Here is a 19,909-nt window from a genome sequence, read left to right as displayed (position 1 = left end):
CTCGCGATACGTGAAACTAGTTTTTAGGGGGACAGTCTCCCAACTCAAGTAGGAGTTGGTCATTTTTGACACACAGTACGGCCGTTCGTGCCGAAACCTCTTCAGTGTCGGAAGTGCTGTAAAATAGGACACGTGAGTGCTGTTTGCACAAGTTCTGCTGTGTGCTTCCGATGCTCGGAGTCGCAAAACACAGAAGCCTGCCAAGCAGAACATCGCAAATGCGGCAATTGCCAAGGTCTTCACGAGGCGTCATCAAAGCAGTGCCCAAATGTGAAGAAGGAGATGCAAGTGCTGAGGCAGATGGCCAGAGACGGTTCCACCCACACGGAGGCTGCTGCCAAAGTGCGACGTCGGCGTTCGTGCCATAGAGAAACTCCTAGGACAACCTCTACCAATGCCAGGAATACACTGCTACCCCATATCACGCACTCACCACCACAAGCATCAAAAAGTGCCAACAGGCATCCTCAGAAAGACGCAAAAAACATTGACCCTGACGCATGGCCAGCGCTGCCGTCCGTGACACCACCAGTAGAGCCGCAGCATTGCCCGCTAAAAGCTGCTTCAGATCGAGTAAGTCGTGACAGTCAAGATAATGAAATAATAGACGTGATTAAGACCTTCATGAAGACAATTCGAGTGCTCCTGAATATTATTCAGACTCCGGCTGCCCACAGCGCTCTTCGAATATTGGACGCTTTGAATCCGGTGCTATCAAATCTAGAAAAGCACCATGGCTCTTTCGCTGCAGCCCTTCCGTAAACAGGTGAAAGATGTATCAATTTTTCAATGGAATGCCCGAGGTCTTAGACCCCGCCTTTCGGATTTTTAGAATCAGTTTCCAATTATCGCATTTTGTGAACCACGTCTTCACAATGCTATACGAATTTCTAAATACGAGGCTTTCAGATCTGCAATCCGTAACGAAAATGGTAAGGTCATTGTTTACATCAGCTGCGGACTCACATATGTTGAGCATCCAGTAACACCGGACGACAGCAACCAATACATGTGCCTGACAGTTAAGCGTAAGAACGTGAACTTCACGCTAGTGGCAGTATATATTTCGCCTTCAGGCCACTTCGACCCAGCAAGTTTAAGTGACATTATATCAGCGACACCCAAGCCATGTATTAATACTGGTGATTTTAACGGTCATCAACCCCTGTGGGGAAGCCAGAATATGGACCGTTGGGGAAGAATTGTGTCCTTCTTTGCATCTCACCACCAACTATAATGTTTAAATGACGGCACCCCCACGTTTTTACAGGGTCTGACATATAGTAGCTGTCTCGACCTAACTTTTTTGTCAAGTAGCCTAAGTAACAAGGTGCAGTGGTTTGCGGACAATGAAACGCATGGCAGTGACCACATCCCCACCTATATAAAGATCAAGGAGCTGAGCGAATCCCAGATCGCGTCCACTTCACAGATAGACTGGTCAAAGTACAGATCATCCACAGAGAAGCAATGCGAGAGAAACCAAGAAGGTTCTATTGATAGCCTAGAACGTATAATGAAGGGCGCTATCCAAGAGGCAACGTTTAATTGTGGACCTTTGCCAGATTTTTGCAAATATGAGGTGGAGTTGGAGCGACTTCGAGCAATCCGTCGTCGCGCCGAACGACGTTATAGACGCACGAAATCCATCTACGACTTGAGGGAGGCGAGACATCTACAAAAGAAGATTGAACGTCGAATCAATGTACTACAGTCGCTACGATGGAAGTCACTATGCGAGTCGCTCGATCCCCACAAACCTCTTTCGCAAATATGGAGAATAATCCGCAGTCTGCGAACATTGCCACAACAGCATCGCCCATTCAAATGCCTTGCTCTCCACCAAAGCCGACGTGAAATCGACGAAGCAGAAGATTCTGTGCCAGGGTTGCAAACAAGGGGTCCAGGATCAACATGAGTAACCTATGAAACGCGCCGGTGTCCAGGGACACTCGGATGGACAATATGTTTTCTCTAGAGGAGCTTCAGATAGCATTGGCAGCATGCAAGCGCTCGTCATCTCCTGGACTCAATGGAGTCACTTACATGGCCCTTGCTAACCTAGGACAAACAGCTTGGCGTGCCCTTTTAGCTGTATACAATGACTCGTGGAACGACGGTTTGGTTCCTCCTTCGTAGAAGTGCAGCCGCCTTGTGCCCCTGCTCAAACCAGGCAAATTGCCTCTCGACATAGCCTGCTATCGTACCACCGCGCTTCCCAGCTGTTTTGGAAAGGTGATGGAGAGAATGCTGCTTACTCGCCTGGAGTGGTACCTGGAAGATAACAATATATACCCCGATGTTTTGACCTGCTTTCGACGTGGACGGTCTTCCATAGACAATGTTGTTGATCTTGTCACGTCTGTATAGCAGCAGAAAAGCCTAAGGAGATAATCAGCGGCACTTGGATATTGAGGCTGCATATGACAATGTACAACATGAAACCATCCTGGACGCCTTGGGCAGCATTGGATTGGGAGGCCGCGTTTACCAATGGATCTACGGCTATTTGAAGGACAGAAACTTCTTCGTTCAGACAGAAGATGGTGCAACAAGGCACGATCATACTTATCGCGGTGTACCTAAGGTGGGGTCCTAAGACCCATACATTTCAACCTTGCGCCCATCGACTTCGTTGACGTCCTGCCACACTCCGTACATCTGTCGATATATGCAGACGACATCTGCATCTGAGCATCAGGGGTCACGCGTCTACACGTACGAGCCAGGCTTCAGACAGCGGCTACACTGACGTCAAACTTCCTTCAAGGACGAGGACTGGAGCTGTAATCTGAGAAATGCTCACTGGTTGCGTTAAAGCGCTAGACAATGACGCCATACCGCATCAGAATCAATGGACACACGATCAGCTATCAAAAGGCCCACCGTTTTTTGGGAGTAATAATAGATTGTGAGTTGTCTTGGAGCCCTCATATTGCTCACATGAACAAAAAACTGACCATTATCACCCATGTCCTAAGGTTTCTTGCGGGAAAATCATTGGTTGCATCAGTACGAGCCATGCCTGAACTGTATGCTGCACTTTTTCTTGGCTTCATGCGCTACAGCCTACCTGTGCTTGGCAAGGCCCGCATGACAAACGTACGCGTCCTCCTGTCATTACAAGCTCAAGAACCGAGAATATGCTTCGAGCTTCCGAGACGCGTATGCTCAGCAGCGACTGTCGCAATCACAGCCTACATTCGTGTCGATGCTTTAAGAACGCACATAAGACATGCTACCCGGATTCCATCGCATCACCTCGCCTCCCTTCCAACTTCCACACCACGCTCTGCATTATGCTTTATTATTGCCCCACATCGCGCGGTAATTCCCACGAACTTCACGCACGCAGCAAGACCGTCGTTACCATTGTGGTCTCTACATCCACTGGAAGTCCTGATAACCATCCCCGGAATGCAAAAGAAAAAATTTGTCAAATTTGGCCCTAAAACCAACAACATTACTGTTCCTGCATGAGAAACACAGTGGACGCATTCATTTCCACATGAATGGGTCGGTCACTTCAACAAGTTTAACAGGTGCAGTGGTGATTCCGGAGAAATCTATCACGATAAAGTTCAGGACCTCGCATCTGACATCATCCATGGCGGAAGAACTGGCAGCCATTCGTGCCGCTCTGGAGTTGCTAGTTGAAGAAACGCAGCAGACATGGCCAATCTTCTCCGACTCCAAAGCAGCCCTCCAGGGCATTGCCTCGCCATATCGTCATGAACCAAATGAACAGCTAATTGCTGAAATACGACTGCTTCATCACTGGGCTATAGAGAAACAACATGACATAGCGTATCAATGGATACCAGGCCACTGCAGCATTGATGGAAACAACCGTGCAGATGAAGCAGCCCGATCTGCTCATGATGATGCCCCTTGTGCAGCTATACAGTTATCAAGAACGGACGCCGCTGCAAGGCTTCGATCACTTGCACGAGAACTGACACTCGCTCAGTAGAATTCACCAGCATTTATTAACGTCCGCCTTCCTAAATTGGACGCACACCTAAAGCTTCGTCTTCCATCAGGAATAACCAGAGCTGAGGAGACACTTTTGTGCCATCTGTGGATTGGGGCGGCCTTTACGAATGCTTATTCGTTTCGAATCGGAATGGCCAGCAGCCCGACATGTGACAACTGTGGCTGCGCAGAGACTTTCTGCCATAATTTCTGCGAGTGTCCTCGCTTCAGCGTGCCAAGAAAAAAACTGCAAAAAGTTTTAGATAGACTAGACAATCGCCAATTGCCGAAGGAAAGGGTATTAGGACACTGGCCGAGACCGTCTTCCGCACGCAAGGCATTGAGAGCGTTGTTGCACTTTCTGCAGGCAAGTGGTCTAAAGACGGACTGTAAGCGGCGTCGTGGATTGTCTGATGACCTTCTCTCTCCTTTTTTTCTTCGTCTCTTTTCTCTCATCTTTTATCCCCCTTACCTCCTTCCCCAGTACAGTGTAGCTAGCTGTTCTGAGAACTGGCTAACCTCCCTGTCCTTCCTCTTTCAAAACCTCCTCCTCCTCCTCCTCGATGACATATAAACTACCTCAGGAAGACAAAACTATAGTTTAAAGGTGTTCAATAACCTGACTGCGTGCAGTTCTTACAGTGTTAAATGGATATGTACGAAGTGCGATTGCTGCTAGTGAGAATCACTGGTGATCATAAACGTACCGCACAGGAAAACTACCACGCGGCGCTCTATGGAAGTCTACTGCTTCGACAGCTTCTACATAGGACCGACGGGACACTGCATCAAACAGAAATTATTGGAACACGAGAGATCACTAACCGAAACCTCACCTAATATTTCTTTACTATGTCGAGAGTGTGAGTGCCCTCCTAAATTTGCTGAACGCACAGTTTTGTAAAGACAGAGGAAGAAAGCGACACTTTGATTAGTTAGACATGGCATGTAGCAATGACCGCAGTAGCGCATGAGCCAGCCAGCCGTCGATTACTTTCCATAAAGATGAACTCAAATTTCTCAACTCTTAACTTTCAGGTAGAACTCCACGCGTGCCACACTGATAGGTTCCAATATTTCATAGGCATGCGCAGATGTGCTTTAGTGTCTTCTTTTTGTTTCACTATTGAGAGCTGCTTCAGTTGTTAGTATGCGTTTTTGGTGTTCTGGCTTCTATCTTGTGCGCGTGTTTGCAAAACCCGTCTCTTTAGGATTTAACTATGATAGTAGGGTCTGTCTCTATAAATGGGATATTGCGGGCGCTATGCTCCATATACCTAAAGCATATCAGCCGTAGTGGTCGCCTGGTAGGCCTGCGTTTGAAAGGAGGCTTTATTAAGGGTGTGCCACCAACAGATTGGTGAAGAGAAACACAATTATCGGCCACAGCCTGTGCATGACAGTTGGCGCAGCAGGGAATCGCTTCGAGGTTTGCTGTCCTGTGCAGGTTCTTCCTGTTGCCTGCCAGAAACGACGACAATGCAAGCAGGAAACTCTTCTAGCATTAGGAATGGCGAAAGGACGCTTCCAATTTTCGCATCCGCATCACCAAACGGAAGAAGCATTTTCGTTACACGAACGGAGACGCGTAGTATTGTATAGAATATACTAATAAGTAGCGTCTTATCACATCATTTATTTGCAACAGAATGCATACAACCAGCAATAAAGTGACACCACCTTATATAAAAGAGAGTACAAAAGGCACGGGGTGAATAATTCGTTTTTGAGTGAACTTTCAGCGAGTTTTTCCCTAAACGTACGCTGTTTCAATTAGCTCTTTCTACAAGCACTTCAATCAATGAGGACCAATTTTATGACCTCTTGTAGCATAAATACACGAACGTTGCTTATCCTCTGAAACTGCATGCCTGACAAAGCTCTAACATTAGGACATGTTTAATTCTCTCAAGGTTTACACTGAACCTTGATAGCACTCGATGAAAGCTGAAAGAGTGGACTTAAGACAAACACTGAAATAGCACTGGGCAAGAATTTCTCAAAAATTCTAGTTAGAGCCTCATTCATTTTGTTCCTGACAATTATAAAAGCTGCATGCTGAATGTAGTTTGCAACATAGGACACATTGAATTCTATACAAAGCTTGATACTGAGGAGTGGACTGCATTCGTTGAAAGCTCGAAGGACTGCGCTTCAGACGAACACTCTAGTATCACTGGAACCAAATTACTCAAATATTCATTTTATTTTATTTTGTTCCTCACACTTTTTTGTGTAGAGCGAGAAGCGGTGCTATATTATTACGTTTTACAAAGACCTACTAATTCATAACACCGTATGAGAACAAAAATGAAAGAACTTGAAACATCGTTTTAAAACATGCGAGCCCATTTTTTTTTTACTTTCTCAAAATACAATTTGGTGACAACCAAGGTTAGCCATGTTAAAACCATTAAACCATGGTAAAGGCTTGAACAGGGTTTTATAATTAGGCTGCAGTGGCTGAAATGTACCAACCAGCCCTCATAGTACCGTCAATTCTGCACCCATTTGTTTCAGTAAACTATATTACACTCCTTCCAAGACAAAAATCACTGTTACAAGAAAGACGTCTACACGCAAAGCCTCGTTGTTGTGCGCCGGTAGGGTAGAGCGGCCGGCCAGTGGCGTCGCTAAGGGGGTGACACACCGGGCCTATGCCTTCCCCCTGAAATGTTTTTCTGCCATAGGTTATATATCTTAGATTGGCATTGGACCGCCTGCTTGCACGAACCCAACTTCAGATCAAAGAGGAGCCCCTCCTGTCCCCCCACCTTTCAAGAAACAAATTTCTGCCTACGCCCCCCCCCCGTGCCCGGCATCAATCGTAACAGACAGCTGCGATAGATGCCTTTGGCTCCACTTCGAGAAGCGTAAAAAACGTTTCTTTTATTCTGTTCGCGTAAATTTTACCTTAGTCACTTCCGTGACAGACACCAGTTAATAAAAATTCGGTGTACAAAACAATTTCCTCTTCGATATGTGGTTGTCGTTGCTAGGGAATAAGAAAATAATATATGAATAGTAAAAAAGAATAGGTAATGAGTACTTCCTATGCTTTAACTTGTAAAACAGTAAATAAATCATCGACTATACGATCACTTGTATGGTTCAGCTGGGTAGGAGCACAGCCACGTGTGAACAGAAAAAGCCGACCACGTTCAACATTTACTGTTTCCCCTATGGTGAGTGCTCACCTCAACATGAAGCTTGGCATAGCTCTTGATGTAGCAGCCTGTATCCCTGTTCCGTGATGCCGAGATATCTCGTTGAAGTAGCAAAGGATTCTATGAAGCCCAAGCAACAAATTTTCGTTAGCGCTGTTGGAAGTTGCAGTATCGATAGTACTAATGCCCGAAATTAGCCAGAAAAAAAAAGAGCACCCACCGCTTTGATTTGCGTGGCGAGCGAGAGTCCATAGGGCCAGGCAGCGCGGCCTGGCTCACACGTGGCGTCATGCTTTGGCTCCAGATTTCGACTCCTGCTCAGTGTCTGCAGTTCGCGGGCAAAAGATAACACTGCGTCGTGGGCCACAGCTGCACCCAACTGCATAGAATAATGCAGTGAAAAATAAGGGCTCTCATGAATAGTATCTTTTAACAACCACGATGATGTACGAATTGCAAAAAAAACTGAATAAAGTAAACGTACAAAAAGTTTGCTGTTCTTATACAACCATCTCTGATTTCAATGCGATCGTATCACTTTTTCTGGGCTTACTTCGCTATCTCATAATTCACGTTAGGACACACGGAATTGAACGCATCTCCTTTCATTGACTATTCTCACGCTGAAACAAAATTTCAGTTTTCACCCTAATTACAATTCGATAATCAAGTAGCGGTTACTAACGCATTTATTGTTATTGGTGGTGTGCTTTTATTTCAGAGAGATTTTGTTGCATTTTTATTTTGTAAAAGTGCAATCCTCATGGTTGCATGCGCAGATACAGGTAGAAGTTTTTGCGTTGTAGTGTGTCATAGTTACGTAGCAACAACCTCAACTTTTCACGTTAGCCAATCCGTTACTCTGCGAATTGAGATCTCATTGAACGAAGTGTGATTTGACTGCAGTTGGAATGAAGTTGGAATGATGAGGGTGAGCAGAGTGGTGGGAATGGCAGGAGTATATATATAGAAGCGGGTGTTGTGGTTGTGGGAGTACTTCGCAGTGGGAATGTTTAGAGGAGTTGCACAAATGTGTAATGGGGTTGATCTGCGATGGCTTCCAGGCATGGAAGAATCGACTGAGAAGAGATTTTTTGTTGAAACACAAAGTACGCAGTCGAAATTCCTATCATTAAGCTCGAGGCCGCCAGCCCTATATGTAAATCATAATACCACCTCTTGTGACAGTATATTTCCATTTTCTCGAAGCTAGTTATAGTGTAACCTATGTGTTACAAAATTTGGGTATTATCATTGCTTGCATGGGCAAGTAGTGGAAACTTACTACACTGTTTAGAAAATGCTGCTTGCCGAACATGTGTGACCATCAGAAGCAGCGCAAGAATCTAAACACCGGTAAATCGCCTTGTCTGGCATTTTTTTAGCATTGGTAACCCACTGTTCAAGATATGGTGAAACATGAATGAGGGGAAAGTTTAGCACACGTCAAGGCGATGTTGCGCTGCTACCAATTGCGCTTCCGCTATACAGACTCAGAAAAATATATGCATCATCTGACTGGCCGTATTGAGGATGTGCGACCCACCTTTACGCTCGAAAAGATCAGCCTCGCCATTGGAGACAGCAGCTGCAGCGAGTCTTCGACACCAATGATTAGTTTCTCGTCGAGCTGACCCAAGTACGAAGGCGACTCTTCCATGGTCACCATGCGGAAGCCGGTCACGTTGCATCGCGAGCTGTAGAAGGAGCGCAGATCTAGTGTGTGCATATCCTGTGGAAGGGGGAAAACAACTAAGAAAGGAGGGTCGCTATGGTAACGATAATATCTGTCCCTTGATACATTCTGTTGCAAGTCAGTTCCACGGCTTCACGCAAGTAGACGGAAAGCTTTAGCAAGGGACACTGACAGTCATGCACTTTTAGCACAAAGTCGCAAGAAGCTTCAAATAAATATCAGAGAAAAAAAGATTCGGATAGCTTTTGGACGGGTAATACTGATAGTTACGGTATTTATTGGACATGTGAATAATTTAGGTATTTTTGTGTCAGTTTAAAGGCTAACTCATGCGTCAATTGCATTTGCGAAGTTTTTTGGTTAAAGCTATTCTATTGCAAGGTCAGAAAAAAAAACTGTCCCAACAGGATGCATATCAAGAACGCCAATGTAGAAAATAATTTTCAACACCCAGGGCTTTTTAATATGTACACCAGTGCATACATGGGTGTTATTGAAATCAGCCCGCTCCAAAATGTGGCCGAAGTGGCCGGGACTCAAACCCACGTACCTAACTTAGCACCGCGGGATCTTACAGTCAAGCTAACACGAGGGTTGCTTGGCAAAAAGGGTGTAATAAAGACGTGATTTTTGTAACGTTGTGATTACAAACTAAAATATCACTTTTATATAATATGATTACCAATACTGATGGTGAGTTGTCTAAACAGAAGAGAACGTAGTACTTAAAATATTATACAGACATACATGACTGTAGGCACTATTTCGTTAGCCTGCATATTTTTTTCATACGTATGTGGTAAAGAAGCGGGAGATTTTCAGATAACCTCCAGAAACTTTAAGCTCATTACTTGAATGCGATACATTAATTTAAATGCAACATTTTTCGGAAATAACAAGAATCTATCTTTGAGTATACTCAAGTCACCAAAACATGACAAGTAAATTAATGATTGTACCTCCAAAACAGTGGCAGCCTGCTCTCAGGAAGTTATTACCTGCAAACCCGTTTAGCCATAACTACATGGCATTCTCATTTTTTATCTATTTACATCTCCTTACGTATTCCGCAGTGCAGGTTAGCAATGTGGACATTCATCCTCCGGTTAGCCTGCCTGCCTGCCTGCTTTCCACCTTATTTCTACGTCTGTCTATCTCCTACTTTCTTTATTATCCAAGGTGCCCCCATGTATTAACTGATTTCCAATTGTAATACTTCGAGGCACCTAAATCTGCCAGGTATTTCCCACAATTTTACCCAGAATATATTATCATCCTGTTGAGTACTTTTATTTCCTAATATTGGATTCGATTACGTGCTTGAGAGCTTGTATAATAGAGTGATCTGCACCTGAAAAATTCACTATGAAGGCTACCTCATCCGTCAAATACATTTTCGGAGTTTGTTAGCTAAGAATAATCCTTTACAAACCAGGGAAAGAGCCAAATTGCATGTTTCCCACTCGTTGTTACATTCAAGTCATGTATTTTTTTCAACTACGCCGTTCTAAGAGATCCCGCCAATCCGCCGTTTTTCTGTGAGTGAGAACCTTGTCCTTCAGCTTGCAGAGAGCAGCTAAAAACCATGTTGCCGCCAGTGCTTTAACTCGTTTCAAAATGCGAAGTTAGACGTTGTGTGTGGCGTTCCGCGCGGTCTAGAACGAGTAATACAACAAAAATCTTCACACAATGACGCCACCATGAGACGTATTGAGGACGTCCCTATGACGTTCACTTAACATCAATGTTATGTGCCGCCCATCATGCCACCCTCAAGTGAAATCGTAGAAGTCGTGAGTTGGTAAAAACTTGTCCGATGACGCAGGCAGTGTGAAACCACATTGCTGAAAGCGTTCGAAGAATGGCGGGTTCACATAAACACACTAAGTAAGAAGAGAAGCATGTGGCCATCCATGAATTCTGTACAAATGGTTAACCAGCCAAGCTGAAAAGTGCTGTCCCGCTGTTGCGAGGAGTCGTTCCTCAACAGCATTGAGCCAGGGCAAATGCAAAAGAATCAATGGATAAAACTACTCATTTATGGTGGTTAAATTTGAAAGGCTGCTATTGATCAGCGATTCCTTGCACGTACCACCGACCTGAAGCTGAGCGACGTTGGCAGGAGCCGGAAACCACCGTATCGATACCTCTATGGCATTGCTTCATTGCTGCAGACGCCGCTTCCCGTCAATCGTTGCCAGGTTGTTTTCGAACCCTAGGCGGTCACAGACGTCGTAGCTGAAGAAAAGGTGCCACTGGAAAAAGTTCCGCCAAAAGCGGACGGTTGCCCGGAGAACGCGCTTCCGCAGTCATCACGTTGACACTGTTGTTGCTGCAAAGCCGTTTGTTGGGCGCGCCGTTGTTGCAAGATTTGATATCGTGAGCCAACTCGGTGGCATGGTTTGCAGCATCTGCCCGTCACCGGTACATGTATTCCCATTCGCGATTTAGCACGGCTTGGAAGGCTGCCGGTCCGTTGGCTGCCGGACCATTCGCGCACGGGTGGACGGACGGACGGACAGACAGACAGACAGACAGACAGACAGACAGACAGACAGACAGACAGACAGATAGATAGATAGATAGATAGATAGATAGATAGATAGATAGATAGATAGATAGATAGATAGATAGATAGATAGATAGATAGATAGATAATCAAAATTCGTGGGGTACGCAAAGAAATGCTTCGCATTCGAAACAAGCAAGACCGCCTAGTTCAGTGCTCTTCAAGCTTGATACCATTAATGCGAAGCTCCCTATGTTTATTTTCTTGTTTGTACTGCATATACTTCACGATTAAGAAAGTTGTGTAGTGCCTTGACTAGATTATAATAACTAGCATTGCTCAGTCAACGTTTCTCTTGTCAATTTGTCTCTTTGGTTCAATTACAATTCTTCTTTACAAAGCATTGTTATCCCTTCAAATATAGCTAAAAAGAAACATGCTTTGTCATAAACGATTCGGAAACCCTCTCAGCTCTGAGTAATGACACATAGGAAAAGAGAGACGTACCAATCTGAATACTTGAAACTTTGTAGCATTCAAAGAGCACGAAAAAATAAATTGAGGAGGCAGATATATTGTGCATTAAATTTTGTTGTAAAGCCTTGTATATTCTCTTTGCTAGAGTTGCATAATTTTTATTTGTCTGTGTAACCATAACCTAAGTGCAACATGACTAATTATACCAACAACGCAACCAAGTTGTAGTTGAGGCGCAACTACGAAAGCAAGAGACAAAGCGAGGAAAAAGCGCTTGCTTACGCAGTTACGCTGTAGTTACTATTCCTTGCGCTGTTTGTATATTAGGTAATGTCCTATATATTTGCCCATTTGCACCCTTCATAACCGCAACATGTTATTGTTATTGGTGCTTGACAATGAACAAGTGACAAATGAATTGCAGAAAAATAAACAGAGCAGTGGAAATGCATGGTAACTTCATTAAGATATCATCTCAAAGACAGCGCCACCCCTGCAGAGTGAAAGCCCTTTTTCGAGTGCCAATAAACCTCAGGGAATGAAAACAGGCCCCTGACATCTCCAGTTTGACGACAGGTTGTGAAGTGAGGGGATTCTGCGTCACTTTTACTTATCCAAACGTAATATATAGTTTGCTTTTGCTCTAAGACACGTCAGGGTTTAGCGGAAGGGCGACATCTGTTGAAGGCACTCTCCGAGGAGTATTGATTGAATCTTTGTGCTTGCGCCACTCCCGTCACACCAACAATTTCTTCACATCTCTTGAAAGTTGTTTACCTCATTCGTATTGTATCTTTTTATTGATATCATGCGTTTTGTTTTTAAGCTTTTGTGCGCTGCCATGCCCTTCAACAACATGTTTGGTCACGACAGGCGTGGGAAACAAGTTGAAGGATACATATAGAAAAATATGAGCAAAATTATCCTTGTTCTCCATGTTCAGAAATTCGGCACTCAGGCTGTCGTTCTCTTACTTATTTTCGGAACTCCTAGTAAATTACAAGGTAGAAGGCCGCGATAAACATACTTTTGCTGCTTCTTTTAGATATCAAATTGCACCGCACTATTAGACTGTTCCACAAACGCAGCCAGGCGTACAAAAGTAATCTCGTTTTTTGTGCGTCAGATTTAAATGTGCTTTAAATGTGATTTATATGTGCGTCAAATAAAATGCGATATATAATTTATTCGATGTATGGCCGAAGTACATAATCTGACTTGGTGACAAGGTGGATGCGTTCATCGTGTTCAATCGGAAAAGAGCCAGTGGCATTTAGATGCAGCAGGCGCTGATGACATGATATGAAAGCGGACGCAGAAGACAAGAAATCCCACCCAAGAATGAGAGCGTGGGTGCACTCACGAAATACCGCGAAAACAATGTGATGACGAATGCCTTCTATGCAGACACGAACGATACACTGTGCAAGTGGACGAATGAGAGCGTTGTTCGCCGCACGTAAAGGTGGGCCGTCATAAGGTGTGGTGACTTTTCGAAGGCGGGAACAAAAATCAACACGAATAATCGAAACGGCAGCGCCAGTGTCTACAAGAGCCTCAACACGTACACCTTCTACAAACACTACTATCAAATTCGATGGCCACTCTGGAGGAATTGTTAGCTGTCCAAAGAATGCAGTTTCCCCTCCTAAAACTGCATTGAGGAGTTTTCCGCGTGGGCGTTCGTGGAACGGGAGGCGGGCGGTAGAGGCGACACTGAACGGTGACCTGGCGAAGGCGACCTGCGGCGAGATGTACGGGAATTCCCAGGCGTGTCCGTATGGTAAGTAGGTGACGGTGAACGGTAATAGGACGATCGGGAGGGTGGTCGTAGGTAGTTCATGGTCGGACGGAAGCTTCGATGTTCTTCGGGAGCGTAGCCGCGTTGCTCGTCTTGTTGGCGCTTTCAACAAAACCGAGCGATATGTCCTCAATAGCCGCAGTAGTAACAGACTGGTCGAGGTGGGCGCTGAGGTGCGTAGTAAGGTGGTGCACGCACTGGTGGTGATAACGAAGCCACAGGCGTATGGTCTGCTGTTGTAGGCACAGAAACGGTGGGTGTGGCAGAGAGCGCGGCAACTTCGGCATACGTGCGCGTCTGGCGCAAGCACGGACTGTTGGAAAACGTCGCACGCAATGCGGAGGCGATCTCTTGTTTAATCAGGTCTCGCAAGCTATCTTTTTCAGAAGGGAAAGTAACTTCTGCAGCACAGGAAGAGCAGCGCCCGTGCAGTTCTTCACGAACGATGTCGCGAATAAGCGCACGCAAGTCGAGGGGTGCAGGCAAACGAACGTCGGTGGCATCGTAACAAAGGCGAAGAGACTGAAGGTCGTCAAGTCGCTGAAAGATGGTTATCACGTCCTGGGTGGTGCAGAATTTTGCGTGGCGAAGGCGTTAAAGGCGACGGTGTTAATGCCTTTGATAATGTGGCATATTTGGTCGTTCTGAGACATGCCGGTGTTAACGCGCTTGCACAGAGCAAGGACATCCTCAATATAAAAGGTGTAAGATTCACCCGGCAGCTGCGTGCGTTCAGCGAGTTTCTTATTTGCTGCCTCAGTCCGAACTGCAGGGGCACCAAATACCTGAAGAATTTGCTGCTAGAAAGTATCCCAGTCGGGAAGATCCGGGTGGTGGTTCCAGAACAAAGTTTCCGCAAAAACGGACAAGTAAAATGGGACGTTGCGCAACTTCTGTGGTTCTCCCACCTGTTCAAATCGCTGACGAGGTCGTAGTTCTTGATCCAGTCTTCTTGATCATCGCCTCGAAGACCGGAAAACACAGGTGAATCACGCAGGCGAATGTTGTTGGGCGGAGCGGGTGGCGGTGGCTGCAGTAGGATGGCAACGTTGGTTGGGTCAGGGTTTTCTTGGGCCGCCATGGAAGGGGGTTGTATGCGACGACCCGAGCGGAGCTCCAGCGAAAACGGGCGAGAGGACTTGAGGGAACGAAAAGCACAGTCCACCACTTGTGAGGAACCGGTTTATTCAGCCAGGCTCGAGCTGAATCACGCTGGTGATAATATTTTCAGATGGAGAAGATGTACAGGTGATGATGATATCAAAGAGAATAAAGAGTCATTCGCTTGTCGCGCTCACAATATGTTGAATGCTTTTATAATCTAGTAGTTTTAAAAGAGGTGGGGTCTGGTGCGTCATCACTATACATTTACATGTCTGTCATTATTGAAGTTAAAAGTGTACACAATGTTGTCCAAGTACGAACTGTCTTTTATTTTCAAGTGCCTTCTTGTTGTGCCACTACAAAATTTCTCCTGTATTTTCTATCTCAGACATTTCGACATATATCTCTTTTTAGTGCATATACTAAGGCTTCTGTTAAGCTTATATAACCAAATAAAAACAAGTTTTTGATCGTATTTTCAAGGTCTTTTTGATTCAGTGGCTCTATTGTTTCTTTTTATTGGTTAGTCTAAACACCACAAGTGTTAACATTGGGTCAACCAAACGCGTCTCCGCTCTACTGCCGTGTGAAAGTTTCTTCGGCCTGTTTCTTTAACACCACGTCTACTCTTTCAGAACCGCAAACCATAAAACTTCACACCGGCTCTTCAATGGCACTGGAAGGTAGGAGAATAATTCACTCCGTTGGCCCACCTGTGTTAACACTACCACGAATTTTCTAGTATTTTATCTCTGCTGACTAAAACTGATGCACTCTAAAAAATCTGGAGACCACTACAACATTTTAGTTAAAGAGCTTGTTTGAAAACACGTCACCTTTAATTCTCCGAAATATCGAAATACCCAAACGCAGAACAATGACATAAGCTTGCGTGTCTGGCAAGTGGTTTCAAAATTGCGCAAGTGAATGGCGAACAAGAAACGCGGAAATATTATTAAAGGGGGAAGGCGGAATCGGTTGGTTTCAAATAACCGGAAAATTTAGCCAAAAGAAACATTAACAAAAAGGGCACTACACCTGCACAATGCGAAATGTCGAAGGGGTTTTATTGAAAGAAAATACACAAACTAGTGCAAAAAGTCACGGGGTTAAAATGTCAAAATCATCAAAGTAGGTTTTCTTCAGTGCTAAGAAAAACAATTTTAGTAGCATGCAACATGCCGAATGGATTCAATATGTATGTCTCACCAGGGCTGTTAATAACGAAAAAAATCGGCAGATCTCACGTACCTGGGAATCAAAATTTTGCGAAGCATGCGAGGGAAGCTGACTATGTTGCATTTTTTTTTATTGAGAAACACGTCCTGAAATCACGCTAAATATATGTACAAATGCTGCATGAACAGACACATGTTGAAGAATTGCAGATGTGCATGTAACCAGTTGTTTACCTTTGCGTATTAGCATCATCAGAAGCGCACATAAAGCGCTGATGCTCCGAAAATGCTGGCCCCGGGCACTGCTACATAAATGTACTTGTAGCTAACCGCAATTGATGTTCACTCGACGTGCAGGCTTTACCAAAGGTGTACACATGTAATGTTTATAAAATTGGGTAGGCAGCACTGCAAACACTATTGACGTTTCACGAAGATTAGCGTCTATTTGAAAAATAGTTCTGAGACCTGGTGAAGATCTATGACAGAATGCTCAACTGCCTCGCAGAATGGTTGGGTTCGATTCCTGCGCTGAACCTGAAATATAATATGTGCATTAGTCAAGGGGTCAACGCTGTTTATGTCAGGTTTCCCTTAACACTGACATTTATTCTGTGCTTTCGTTGGGTCGACGCTACCAATGTCGGGTATTGCTTAACGCTCACGCGTTAAAATTGCCAGTATTTGTTCTCGTCGTTCCTGGGTAGATAATAAAAACTGTCAATCACCTGTGGCACATACCCGCCCATTTGTATGTGCCACTGTCTGGTGAGAAGTGTTTGGCCACGTACGCGACGGGATTCTAACATTATTCATGTCTCGACCAGTGCGTCATATTCGTCAAATCATCTTATCTTCACATGGCAATTTTGGTTCACGCCAACTCAAGTGGGTGACCACAAGAGCACCCAAACGTAGGCAGCTAGATAGATAGATACGCTCAATGTAGCGGATATTCGCTAAGAAATGCTCCGAATTAAAAAAAAATTACGAAAGGACATCTTTGATGCTTCATGCAACCTTCTGTTTTTTTTTTTCAAGTTTGAGCGTGTGACAGCGCAAGCGTCTGACAGTAAAGATATGCAACTGTACTCTCTGCAATCCAGTGGAATGTTTCTAACAAGGCGTTTTCATTCATAACACCTGATTATCTAATAGCCCGTTATTTAACCAATTGAGAGTATGTCTTGTGGTAAACTCCGACGCAGCAGTTTCCACAGTATATACAATACACCCGCTCCCTTGCCATATGCAACGAACTTTTTGCGTCGTCGCCCACCCATTATCTCACCAGCTTTACCCCCGCAAGGGCTCATCCACAGCCACGAAAACCTGTCTAAGCTTGTCTGCAGCCGACAGCGGTAGCGAATCAAGTTTTAGTGGATACATTATAGTCTCAGATTTTACTGTTCACTTTTTCTCGCAATATGCAGTCGGCTTGAAACTAGTCTTGGTTTTTCGCTGTGGCTGAATCATTTAAGTGAGTGCGCAAGGCTATGGCACCAGTGCACTTACATTTAGGCGCACGTTCACAAAAACAATTACTTACGAAATTTCCGGTAGAGCGTACATCATAATGATGTCACGTTATTGCACTTACAACATCATAAACTAATATTAATAATATTATTAAACGCGCCAGTCAAGAATAAATCTTGGTGAGTACAAGAAGAATATTACCCTATAGTATAGTTTGTGTCTGCGCTTCACGTATATTTCGTCCACGTCAGGGAAGCGGGGTTCCCTTTCATATCATCATATCGCACCGAATCGACGAAGCTTACAAGTTATGGCCATGACCTTACGACACGTGCTTGAACAACCTGTCAAGAATGAAACTTCCCTAACGATGCCTAACTGTGGCTTATTACTATATATTTTTTACCTTACTCCAATCAGGTCTTGAGAGCATGCCATTCTCAACCACTGTATATTCATAGTGGATGCTATATCGCAATTCGTGCAAAGAGCGTGCCCGTTATCTCCTCAATTATTGAGTTTTTTCAATTGTGCCTTAATATTTTCTATAAGGGTAATACTTCGACTACTAAGAAATAAATGAGACTGCTCACCCGTATAGCATTGATACTCTCTATAGCATTCTACATTATATTACGATTTTAAGAATATTTTTATTCGTGCGTAGTAGTTATACTTGTACCTCTAGAAATAGGCATTATTGTTGATACCATTGTACGAAAAAATGTTAAGTGAAGACCTTGCTGATGAGAAATGTTTTCTATTGTATGCTTTGAAATTATATAGGTCCAGATGCTGGTGTAATGCTCCTAGACAGTTACGAAATTATGCAATGGAAAACTTGATTCACTCAGTAGTCCTCAGCGCGTATTCTGTATGCCTCCCTTTATGGTTCTTTGGTGTATGGTAATCATCATCATCAACCTGACTACAACCACAGCAGGGCAAAGGCTTCTCCCATGATCCGCCAACTGACCTGGTATTGTGCTTTCTGCAACGAGTTATAGCTGCAATTTTTAATCTCATCAGCCCACCTAACGTTCTCTTTCCTCTTGCATTTGCTTTCTCCGGGAATCTAGTCAGTTGCACTTAATGACCACCGGTATCCTGCCTACGCGCTACAAGCACAGCCCATGCCCGTTTCTTATTCTTGATTTCAACTATGATATCGTTTACCCATGTTTGTTCCCTGACCCATAATGCTCTATTCTTGTCTCTTGAGGTTACTTCTATCCTTTTCCTTTCCATCGCTCGCTGCGCAGTCCTCTATTTAGGCTGGACGCTCTTCGTAAGTCTTCAGATTTCTGTTCCGTAAGTAAGCTCCGGCATGATGCTGCTGTTATATACTTTCCTACTGAGGATTAGTGGCAGATAACCAATCACGTTTAGAGAATGCTTGCCGAATGTTATACCCTCCATACTTATTCTCCTGGTTATTTCACTCTCATGGTCGTGCTCCACGATTGCTACCTTTTCTAAGTAGACATATTCCTTTACAACTTCCATCTTTTCTCTGTCTTATGCTAAATGCTGTTTTCTGCCTAGACTGTTGCACGCCACTTTAAATTTATGCATTTTAATTTTCCGACCTACTCTTCTGCTTCTCATGTCCCGTTCACAAATCATTAGCTGTAATTTTTCACGTGACTTACTCATCAAGGCAATTCTATCAGATACTCAAAGGTTGCTAAGATATTCTCCATTAACTCTTATTCCCATCTCTACCCAATTTAGGACCCTGAAAACCTCCTGCACACAAGCGGTTAATAGCAGCGGAGAGAAACTTCTTTATTGAAATTCATTCACTTTCTTTTTGGGGAACTATGTCGGCTGTGAATTCGCTGTATAGTTCGTCCAGTATGTTTATCTAGGGTTCATCGATGCCCTGAATATTTAATGCATCAGTGACGATGTCTCGACAGGGTCAAACGCCTGCTCGTGATCTATGAAGGCTACGTATAAGGGTTGGCTGTATTCCGTACATTTCCATATTACGTGATTGATAATACGAATATGGTCTATTGTGGAGTAACCTGTAACTCCATTAACTCTTATTCCTATCTCTCCCCAATTTAGGACCCTGAAGACCTCCTGTACACAAGCGGTTAATAGCAGCGGAGAGAAACGTCTTTATTGAAATTCATTCACTTTCTTTTTGGAGAACTATGGCGGCTGTGAATTCGCTGTATAGTTCGTCCAGTATGTTTATCTAGGGTTCATCGATGCCCTGAATATTTAATGAATCAGTGATGATGTCTCGACAAGGTCAAACGCCTTCTCGTAATCTAGGAAGGCTATGTATAAGGGTTGGCTGTATTACGCACATTTCCATATTACCTGATTGATAATACAAATATGGTCTATTGTGAGGTAACCTGTACAAAACTCTTCTTGTTCCTTTGATTGATACAACTCTAGTGTCACCCTACGTATATTAGACAATATTTTTGTGCATAGCTTGTACAAAACAGACAGTAAGCTCATGAGCTTAAAATTTTTGAAGTCCTTGACGTCTCCTTTTTT

General features: G+C 44.1%; 1 protein-coding gene across 1 annotated transcript in view; it reads right to left on the bottom strand.

The window, feature by feature from the left end:
* LOC142817537 (glutamate receptor ionotropic, kainate 1-like) overlaps positions 1 to 19,909 on the bottom strand; it is a 48,271-nt gene that overhangs the window by 28,240 nt on the left and 122 nt on the right. Inside the window, exons 2-4 of the mRNA XM_075894568.1 lie at positions 8,689 to 8,874; positions 7,363 to 7,521; positions 7,173 to 7,262 (exon numbers count right to left, since the gene is read on the bottom strand). Of these exons, the coding sequence (XP_075750683.1) occupies positions 7,173 to 7,262; positions 7,363 to 7,521; positions 8,689 to 8,874 (435 nt within the window). The remainder of the gene's footprint in view (positions 1 to 7,172; positions 7,263 to 7,362; positions 7,522 to 8,688; positions 8,875 to 19,909) is intronic.

The sequence above is a fragment of the Rhipicephalus microplus genome, chromosome 5 (genome assembly GCF_043290135.1).
Source record: "Rhipicephalus microplus isolate Deutch F79 chromosome 5, USDA_Rmic, whole genome shotgun sequence".
Lineage (NCBI taxonomy): Eukaryota > Metazoa > Arthropoda > Arachnida > Ixodida > Ixodidae > Rhipicephalus > Rhipicephalus microplus.
Note: the sequence above shows the minus strand (reverse complement) of the source record. Positions and strands in the feature narration are given on the sequence as shown.